Genomic DNA, 10,553 nt, shown 5'->3' with positions numbered 1-10,553 from the left:
ATGCCAACGTCACACAGACTAAGCAGGGATTGAACCCACACTCTCTTGTACCACCCAGGTGTTGTGAGACAGCAGCTCTGCTTGCTGTGCCAGTGTGCTACCTGGCATTTTATTAAGTAAAATATTTCGAAAAAGGAAAGGCTCACTAGTGTACAGGGAAGAGGTGCCTGTGGTCTCTAATGTCCAAACAGCCCATTAACAGCAATGACCAATAATAATGTTTAGAAGACACACAGATTTGTAGTTAAACCTGGTAAAGTATTTTCTTGTCTCAAAACTATTGAGATTTGATTGACTCAGGTCTTCCTCTTGCTGTTCCTTAATTTAAAATTGGAGGCATATATCAGAAGTACCATACAAGACAGGGCAAAAGTTGGATGCCGTCTTTAATGTGAGAAGTGGGGTATGGCGGTGCAGCGGGTTTGGCCAGGGCCTGCTCTCTGGTGGGTCTGGGGTTCAAGTCCCACTTGGGGTGTGTTGCAGCAGACTGGTGTCCTGTTCTGGGGGTGTCCCCTCCCTCTCTAGCCTTGTGGCGTATGTTGCTGGGTTAGGCTGTGGTTCACTGCGACCCCCCCCCCCACTTAGGAGAAGGGGTTTCAGACAGTATGTGTGTGTTTAACATGACAACTATAGCTCAAGTTAAAGTTCTCAAATGTGTATGCCACAAAGAACGGCTTTACTTCTCTTTAATATATTCTTTATTACTCCTCAGGATGTTTTATACGTTGATTGCTGCTCACACTGCCACTCTCCCGTCAGCACTGCGTGGTATCGGAATCCCCAGTGAAAGAGGGACAACCATCAAATCTCCGTCATCCAGCGGGGACCTCAGCTCAACCATCCGAGAGCTTCTGTCGGATGGCAAATGTCTTGTGGGAAACGTGTCAATACCAGCAGCAGACAGAGGGGGGCGGTGTAGGCACGGTGTCAAGGTGCCGGAGGGCTGCGGTCAGGGAACGGTTGCCTACTGACAAACGCAACTAAACCGAACAACCACGGTGGCCAAAAAAAGACATAGTGCACTTAACTTCGTAACTCACAATTACCAGTCTCTTCGCAGCACCAACTGCTACTGTGACTTCTTGTAAAAGGTTTGTCAAAAAAATACTTGACACATACTAAAGGACATACTTCTAACAAATGGTAAAACATGGTCAAAATAATACGGCACATGAACTACTCCGAAATCAGAAAAACATGAGGGCGTTGGGTGTAGAAGGGTGTCACGCATGGCTCGAACCCAGCCCTCCCCCCGACAAGTGCTTGCAGGGAACTAAGGGATCCGCATCCCGCAGACAGCCCCCCCTAGTGGCAGCTCCGCTCCATCAGCCGCTTACAACAGCGTGTGGTGGTTTTGCGGTAGGCTGCGCTCTTCAGGCCCCTCCAGGAGAACGTGGTCGTGCCCCTCCCTGTCCCACATCATGCCCCCTTCTCCCGTGGGGGCTGTCTGTGGTTCGAGGGAGGTGTTGCCAGTGGGAGTGGGGAGAGGAGGGGCGGAGGAGGAAGGTACGTTCGAGATGGGGCAGTCCAACTCCAGGAGGTCCTGTGTGTGCCGGGGGACGGGGGGGGTCGCTGTGGGCAGGAGCTCAAGTTGGGGCTGCGGGGGGCCGGGGGGCAAGGTCAGGGTGAGTGACATGGGCACCTGAAGCGTGTGGAGGCTTGTCCCCTGGCTGAGGACCACCACATGCTCCACCTGCTCTGCCTCGGGTGGCTGCGGCACCCCCCCGTCGCCAGGCAGCAGGGGCGCGGGTGTGGTGATGAGGGCACCCGCGTTGGCTGCCAGCGCCTCTGCGATCAACACCTCAGGGTGGCTCTTGGCCTTGTGGGCCACCACACTGTCCTTCTTCTCGAACTTCTTGCCGCAGATGCTGCAGGAGAACTGATAGAAGGTGTCGGCATCGTGCTTCTTCATGTGCCAGTTGAGGGAGGCTTTCTGTCGGCACGTGAAGCCGCAGATCTCGCACCTGCCGTGGGAAAATGGGTTACGGCTGCTGTTGGCGACAGCGGCGGGTCGGTGCGGCGCGGTGCGGCGCGTGAACTCACTGCAGGGGCTTCTCGCCCGTGTGGATCATGCGATGCACCGCCAGGTTGTGGGAGCTCTTGAAGGCACGAGCGCAGTACTCACAGATATAGTCCCTCTGATCTGTAAGAGAGCGAGCGCTGCTCAGTGGGTGGTCTCGCTCGCAGGGGTCACACACCTCTTTGTTCCAGCACATCAGGGCCAAAACTGAGAACGGACAGGCTCTGGATCCTTAGAGCCCTTCTGATTTAAAGAGTGACAGTTACATTTGTGTCACTCACTTTCACATGGACTGAAAGGAACACAGTTTGAACCTTACCTCCTACCACAGTACCCACCACCAATGTACTTTCCATCAATTGACAGTAAAAATTACCCTGCTGCGTAAATAGGTAAGTCACTGTAATAGCTCAACATTAATATTTTAATTCACCTTGGAGAAAAGTGTCACAGAACTGAATAAAAAAAAACATAAATAAATGATAGCATTGACTCTGCCTTTTTGAGTACCATTTGTAGTTACCGTAACCCATGGCTGTGATTGGTTGAGACTGACCATGTGACAGGAAGTAAGCGGTTTGTAGTTGCTTTTCGAATGAAATAAGCGTGACTGTCACTGTTTCCACGGTGATGTAGAGGTTTGTATGCCGGACTTAGCTAGAAACAGCCAGACTGACACTGACCTTTTGTGTTTGTCACGCTAAGAGTGTATCGCCACTCCAAGATATCAGACACAAGCCACTGCACATAATGAAACACCCCTTGTGGAAGTAAAATGACCTGCTGATGTACGGAATATAAAGCCTGCTGTGGGGAAAAAGGGATATATTTTCATGAGCTGGATTTTATTCTGGAGTGTTTTTTAACTTTATGGAATTTAATGAAGTTTTGAAAAAAGTCAGAAGCCATGCAGTTCTTTGTCATTGTTTTGGATGACTTTATGAGGCTGAGTATACATAAATAACCACAGCAGACGGTGTTGGACTCATCGGTGTAACTCTGAGGTGGTTAGAAGAGAAGTGGCTCTCCAAGGGATGTTTGACACCCTCCTTGAATGCTGGGATTCAGCAGTTCTGAGGGATGAAGGGGGGTTTACCTCCATAACAGGTATTTTATTCCGTACAATGGCTTAAACTGAGACAAACATTTAGCGAGTCAAACACAAGGTGTTTTTGTACCTTCCTTCAGTCAGCTTTACACTATGAATTCATAATCAAGGTCAGCACTGCAGGAGGTGGGATTCAAACTGGATTCCCAAGTTCTCATAGAAATGAACTACACAAACAAACCTAGTAACACTATTAATTAAATCACATAAATAATTTTTAAACCACAAATACCCGTATAACAGTGTAAAGGATGGTGATCACAAGGCGTCAAAGATCTATTAGTGACGCAGCACCTCAAACGGCATAGTGTCCACACACTTTGACACAGGCAGTGATCTCAGCAACTTCATTTCCTCATGTCATAAACATCTGCGAACCGAATGACCAAAATATCTCCTTCCAGGGCGTACCCTGTCTCGCGGCCCACGCTTCCACGATGGACTCCAGACTTCCATGACCCTGTGCTGGACAAGTGGTAACTGATTATGAATGGATGAATGAAAATATTAGAAGTCTAGCTAAAAATAATATTATAAAATATTTTGGTATTCACCATATTAGTGCACAAATACATTTTTTATTTGTGATATCTGAATTAATTTCAGGTGACATTTTTCATCCAGGAAGCAATTTTTTTAATATAAAAAATAATGGTACTCTGACATCCTCACAATGGGAATATGAACCAGCAACACACCAGTGTCAGAAAAAGAAGCTGCGCATTGACAATCACGCGTTCGCACCTGAAGCTCTTTGTAGTGAAATTCGGATACGGATGTCCCTGAATGGAGATTTGTCACCAACCTCTCAAGCTCAACTGCATGGCAGTAACTCACCTGTGTGGTGTTTGGCGTGACGGAGTAGCTGCTTCTGCAGGCGGAACAGTCTTCCGCACGAAGGGTGAGGACACACATACTTCTTCTTCAGCAGGTGCTGGTACTTAATGTGGTGCTGGAAAGGCGAGCAGGAGAAGAACCCGCGGGTTAGTGCGCAACTGTGTATACTCTCCAACCCTGTTATCACGGTTATTGCGCTCTCTATAGCCAACCTGCAGGTAACGCGGGTGAGCCAGGACCGTGCCGCAGCCTTCCATCTCACAGCGCACGTACTGCACCGGGGGCTTCTTCCTGTACAGAGGCAAGAAACGCTTTGACATTTCAGTCTTGGTGGGGCCCTACTGCTGTTATCTCACACACACACACACACACACACACACACACACACACACACAAGCTGAAGCTGCTTGTCCTGAGCAGGGTCGCGGTGAGCTGGAGCCAAACCCGGCAACACAGGGTGTAGGGCTGGAGGGAGACAGATCACACCCAGGATGGGATGCCAGTCCATCACAAGGCACCCTAAGCGGGACTCGAACCCCAAACCAACCAGAGAGCAGGATCCGGTCAAACCCGCTGTGCCACCGTGCCCCACTGCTATTATTACTACTACTACTACTGCTACTAATAATAATAACATTATTATTGCTGTTGTTGTTTAGCTGACACTTTTTTCCAATGCAAGAGGCAGGAATTTTCCGAAGACCTTTGACTCACTTAATATTTAATAGTACAACAATGTTACTTTTGCATTTTCTCCATGCATCTTCTTGCCAAACACCTGCTGTGCGGGTAGGACCAGCAGGTGGCGCACTGGCCAAAGGCATCACCGTGCAATCAAAGGACATGCTCCCGCTTCAGTGCACCTGATAAAGGTACTCACCCTGAACTGACACAGTGCAAATCCCCCTGCTGCACAAATGGCTAAATCAGTCTATGTAGCTTAGGGTACAAATGTCACTCTGTACCTCAGAGAGAGAAGTGTCGGATAAATGAGTAAATACTACCACCACTAACAATAAAAAGCCACAGAGGACCATGTGTGTCCGTCCTTGAAGAGCGAGTATCGGCACTGTGACATCTCAAAATGTAACATGTTACCTTCTCTTTGGGAGACGGGGACTCTTATCGTCTTTACGCCGTCTGCCTCTTCTGAACGAGAGAGAGAGAGATAAGATGCAGGGGAAACATGCATAAAAAACAGTTATGAATTTGCTGTTTATGTTGATGCTTGACTAAGCCCTCGTCCTTCCCTCCCTCCCTCCCTCGCTCGCTCGCTCACTTCCTGGGTGCCTCGGCAGAGTCCCTGAAATCACTCTCCAGCTTCACGTTGACCTGCTCCTCTCCCTCCATCTTTATGTCCCTCTCCTCCTCCTTCTCTCTGTCACCCTCCTTTTCTTTCTTCTCCTTCAGTCTCGGGACTCGGCGCCTTGGCTTCATGGTGGCCCTGTGGGAATCCAGCCAATGGAGGAGGGAGTCTGAGTAAAACATAGTCATGAGACGCACATGCGCGCACACACACACATAAACAGGTACCTCTTTGCCTGCGGTTCGTAGCTCTGGTCATTAAGGTCGTCCCTGAAAGGATAATCTTCCTCACTGGCTTCCTCACTGAAAAAGCCATTTTAAACACTTTTGTAACGACTGTCTCATTTTTTCATCTGTTTGAATACCACAAAAAAAAAAATTGACATTCATTCATTTTCTGACACTTTTTATCTGCTAAGCTGCCTACAACTACATGTTCATTTATACAGCCAGGTAACTGTTACTAGAGCAATTCAGGTACTATAATTGTAGATGGGATTTGAACCCACAACCTTCAGATCCAAAGGCAGTAGCTCTATCCACTATAATATCATTTGTTGCTGGTGTTTTTTTTTTTTACTGGAAAGAAATAACCACTGAAAGCATGCCGATTGGTGAGAAGACCATGCTCATCCCTCTTTTGGTCCTTCCTCTACCCTCTCTTGTTTCCAAATCTTTGGTTTCCTCTAGATGTTCTCCACCCTGACACAGGGCAGTACCAGTTCCCACACCTTCCTCCCGCCTCCACCCTAATTATACCTGTCAAGGTCAGGTAGGTAGTTCTGATCAGCCAGATCATCCACAAACGGAGCATCCTCCTCACCCGTCTGCATGGCATCGTCTTCATCGCTAGGACACACACCAAAATCATTTGCCGTAAGCAACATACAGCAGGAACCAGTCAGTCTAAGACAATGGCTGTAACTATTATTAAGTGGTAAATACAGCTGATACCTTTGCCTTTGTGAATAACAACATCGGATAGAATGCAGCAAACAGCTACAGTCATTCACCATTTATACGGCGCACTTAGCACACGCTCACACACGCACTAAGGGCAACTGATAGGCACTAATCCAGCTGAAACACATCTTTTTGGACTATGGGAAGAAACTGGAGCTCCTGGATGAAACCCACCCACTGTGCACCAGTGCAGTTCATTATGAGCTCATATCTGCCCCGAGAGCTCCGAAGACCAGATACCTCCAAGACCACAGCCTGGGAGGCCCTGCACTCACCTGAACTCTGCCCTGTCCCCTCGCTCCTTGTCAGCCTCTGAAATACAGAGGGAAAGTCACAGTATCAAGCAGCCTGGTTAAAAACGGATCATGCTGCTCAAGGCTGGCTGCGTACCTGGCCGTGACCCACCATCCTCGCAGGGGGGCTCTACATCTGGCTCGCTCTTGCACACTGGCGATGAAGCGAGCCGGGAATTTCGAGTTGAGGGACCCCGGGGCTGTGGCAGTGCCTTGGGTCGGCAGGTCCTCCAAGGCCTTGATGCTGGAGAGGCTGCACGGGGGGTAATGCTTATGAGACAGTAAATGAGACTGGACACATGTGGACAGTGGACTGACAGTTACATGTTCTTGGCATCAATTTACAGTCCAACAATGTAAGAGGTACCTTTAACACTGGACACGTCCTTTTTATTCTCCGAACTGAATGGAAATGAAACAAGAGGGGACACGTGTAAGAAGGGCAGGAATTCAATGAAGACACTTTTGCTGGAGGATCTGGATTTTTCCCCCGGAGTTCAAAGACCGATCATCCCTGTGCAGCACCAGCGCAACACGTTACCAACACACGTTTAATCTTGTTGGAAAGATACAGAGCGATATGCAGAGCGCACCGCAATAACTGCTCATATTTGCGGTAACTTCGAAAGCGCTTCGTTCAAATTACATGTAAATTTCACCTGCCCTTTTCTACCTTCACTTTACGCAGGTGATGAAGCCCCGCCCACATCAGCAGCGCTCCCAATTCTGCGCATGCGCGTCCGCGCACGGCATCGATGCTCGCCGCTCGCTCAAGTTTTGAGGCATTTTTGACGGGTCGCTCGCGAAGGCTGTGTGTTTGTTAAAGTTGCGGACAGTAGTGATGGCAAGAGATGCAGACTTGAAAAACTGACCTACAACATCCACCCATATATGTGTGTCGCTTTTCACAAACAAGATAAACAACCACTTCTCATTACTAGTTACGCTTACTCCACTAGGCCGCTCTCATCCCCGACTTCTCCTGGACTGTCAAAACGGGGTACGGCGTTCCTGCTTCTGCGCCGCGAACACGCAGCTGTTCTCCCGCTGTTGCCACTGCTGCTTTCCTCTACGCTCTTTCCAGCCGCAGTTCCCCGAGTCACCCGATTCCGCAGAACCCTGCCCGGGCATGCTGTGCTCGATGGTGGGACTCCTGGGCCTCGTGAAGACTTGACGATTCGGCCCGCCCCGCGGCCTCTCGGCACTCGGCGCGAGTTGACCACCGCAGCGGGGACCGGCGCTGGCGCTGTTGAATTCTGACCCTCCAGCTGATCGTCTCCACCCTGCCCAGCCGCGTCGTTCGCTTCGGCCCGGCTACTGCTGTCCGAGTCCATCCCGGCCCTTCCCCACTCCCGGGTTTAGCAGCTCGGGGAGCCGCAGCTAGCTGGCTAGTTGGACTGCAATTTATTTCTACTATTTAAAAAAAGCCCCTTTCCTCTGCGAAGCCGCCCTTGTCTGTACCCTTGTAAACTCGTTAGCTGTATTGATTTTTTTCACGCACTGGTTGCAACAGAAGTTATTTTAGTTTGAATAAATTCTAAAGACAGCCATTTTTTTCAGTTTTAAAGCTACAGCAAACGACGACTTCCTCCACCACAAATGTACACGGACCCAGTGCGCCTTTGTCGCGTCTCCTTTAAGTCGAAGAAACAAAAATAAACCCCTCGCATGTGACTATTGGCGAACTAAATGACTTGTGGGATTTGAAGTACCATAAGTGAGAGTCAGCGTTGAAAACAGGAGGGGTTTCTGGGACTGGTAGTTTATCAGGCAATAGACTTAACATCTTTAATGAAATGATGTATGTGTGTGTGTGTGTGTGTGTGAACATGCATTGATCCGGGTTTTAATACGTTTAGTTTTAAGGAGAGAAATTAAAAATGAAAAATTCAAAAGTAACAAATAGAAATACAGCAAGTTAATTTTTCCTTTTCTTTACAAAACGTACTAAGTGAATCCACAATGTCAAAAAACTACTCTGCTGGTTTGACTAAGTACAGATGGGGTAAATAAATTATGTGTTGCTATGCACCTTTGTGTGTAACTTAGCTATTTATTTAGAACGAGCTTTATTGCCAGGTATGTTCACACATACAAGGAATTTGTCTTGGTGACAGGAGCTTCCACAGCACAGACAGAATGACAGTGACAAGACAGGTGAGAAGATAGAGTATGTAAATGAGGGATAAAAAAATATATAAAAATATAAAATACCCAATATACAAAAATAGTCACTAGACATTGTATGTATGTACATATGTACGTGTACAGGTATGTTCTATACAATGCAAGGGAGGGTGAGTAAGAGATATGATAAATAGGTATAAATATAAATAGTGTTGTGTATTGCACTGGTTTACTCTCTGGGGGGGATTTAGCTGTTGACGAGGTAGATGACCTGAGGAAAGAAACTTTTCTTGTGCCTGGCTCTCCTGGTGCTCAGTGCTCTGTAGCGCTGGCCGGATGGCAAAGGTTCGAAGAGGAAGTGGCCTGGATGTGAGGGGTCTAGAATGATTTTGCTAGCCCTTTTACTGACTCTGGACGAGTACAGTTTTTGGAGAGCTGGGGGGATTTGCCGATGATTCTTCCAGCAGTCCAAACTATCTGCTGTAATCTTCTGATGTCTGATTTCGTAGCTGAGCCAAACCAGACAGTTATAGAGGTGCAGAGGACAGACTCGATGACTGCGGAGTAGAATTGCATCAGTAGCACCTGTGGCAGGTTGAACTTCCTCAGCTGACGAAGGAAGTACAACCTCTGCTGGGCCTTCTTCACAATGGAGTCTATGTGGGGCTCCCACTTCAGGTCCTGTGAGATGGTGGTGCCCAGGAACCTGAATGACTCCACTGTTGCCACAGTGCTGTTCATGATGGTGAGTGAGGATAATGCTGAGGTGTTTCTCCTAAAGTCTACAATCATCTCCACCGTTTTGAGCGTGTTCAGCTCCAGGTTGTTATGACTGCACCAGACAGCCAGCTCTTGGACCTCCTGTCTGTAAGCAGACTCGTCACCATCCCGGATGAGGCCAATGAGTGTGGTGTCGTCTGCAAACTTCAGGAGTTTGACAGAGGGGTCTTTAGCGGTGCAGCCATCGGTGTACAGGGAGAAGAGCAGTGGGGAGAGCACACACATTTAGCTAATGAATGAGAACCCACTGCTAATGCTGACCCTGAAGATCTGGTTGGAAAGTGAGTAGAACTTTGTCACTTAATTGGTTAATAATTGAGAATCTAGAGAGAGAAGAAGAGCAACAGGCAGCTTGGTGTAATATCATTTTGAGTGGATCTGGAGTTCATGTAACTTGAACCAAAGGTGTTATGTATATTTTAGGGTGGATGTGTAGACAATATACCTGGAACAGAGATATTGATGAGCCACAGAACTAAACTAGTTGTCTTTACTGCGAAGTCAGGAAAATGTATTCAAAATATTCTGATTACACTTAACATTAAATTACCATAAGTAGCACACATCCATCCATCCATCCATCTTCCTCCGCTTTTATCCGGGGCCGGGTCGCGGGGGCAGCAGTCCGAGCAGAGTACTCCAGACCTCCCTCTCCCCGCACACCTCCTCCAGTTCCTCTGGGGGAACCCCAAGGCGTTCCCAGGCCAGCCGGGAGACATAGTCTCTCCAACATGTCCTGGGTCTGCCCCGAGGCCTCCTCCCAGTGGGACAAGCCCGGAGCACCTCCCCAGGGAGGCGTCCAGGAGGCATCCGGAACAGATGCCCGAGCCACCTCAACTGGCTCCTCTCGATGCGGAGGAGCAGCGGCTCTACTCCGAGCTCCTCCCGGGTGACTGAGCTCCTCACCCTATCCCTAAGGGTGCGCCCAGCCACTCTGCGGAGGAAACTCATTTCTGCCGCTTGTATCCGCGATCTCATTCTTTCGGTCATGATCCAGAGTTCATGACCATAGGTGAGGGTAGGAACGTAGATCGACCGGTAAATTGAGAGCTTCGCCTTACGACTCAGCTCCCTCTTCACCACAACAGACCGGTACAATGACCGCATTACTGCAGACGCC

At 48.7% G+C, this 10,553-nt stretch overlaps 1 protein-coding gene across 2 annotated transcripts; it reads right to left on the bottom strand.

Annotated features, from left to right (window-relative positions):
* Positions 1-560: 560 nt before the first annotated feature.
* LOC108924400 (E3 ubiquitin-protein ligase ZFP91-like) lies at positions 561-8,526 on the bottom strand. 2 transcript variants are annotated; one of them, XM_029258810.1, is made up of 12 exons: positions 7,478-8,526; positions 6,894-6,928; positions 6,624-6,779; positions 6,509-6,545; positions 6,030-6,119; positions 5,499-5,573; positions 5,245-5,409; positions 5,064-5,114; positions 4,178-4,256; positions 3,966-4,080; positions 2,044-2,143; positions 561-1,964 (listed from the first exon to the last, which is right to left on the bottom strand). In XM_029258810.1, the coding sequence occupies exons 1-12, from the start codon at positions 7,858-7,860 to the stop codon at positions 1,334-1,336; spliced, it is 1,917 nt and encodes a 638-aa protein (XP_029114643.1). In that variant the 5' UTR covers positions 7,861-8,526; the 3' UTR covers positions 561-1,333. The 2 variants fall into 2 exon arrangements, with proteins under 2 accessions (XP_029114643.1, XP_029114644.1); XM_029258811.1 differs by having other exon boundaries at positions 6,639-6,779.
* Positions 8,527-10,553: the final 2,027 nt, after the last annotated feature.

Source organism: Scleropages formosus, chromosome 16, assembly GCF_900964775.1.
Source record: "Scleropages formosus chromosome 16, fSclFor1.1, whole genome shotgun sequence".
NCBI classification, from domain to species: Eukaryota; Metazoa; Chordata; class Actinopteri; order Osteoglossiformes; family Osteoglossidae; genus Scleropages; species Scleropages formosus.
Note: the sequence above shows the minus strand (reverse complement) of the source record. Positions and strands in the feature narration are given on the sequence as shown.

What these genes read in the sequence shown, in the direction of transcription:
- LOC108924400 (XM_029258810.1), bottom strand. Translation starts at nt 7,860, where the DNA reads ATGGACTCGGACAGCAGTAGCCGGGCCGAAGCGAACGACGCGGCTGGG. An exon ending in GGATGGTGGGTCACGGCCAG is followed by an intron (nt 6,546 to 6,623) that starts GTACGCAGCCAG and finishes TCTGTATTTCAG; the next exon opens with AGGCTGACAAGGAGCGAGGG. An exon ending in GGGGACAGGGCAGAGTTCAG is followed by an intron (nt 6,120 to 6,508) that starts GTGAGTGCAGGG and finishes TGTGTGTCCTAG; the next exon opens with CGATGAAGACGATGCCATGC.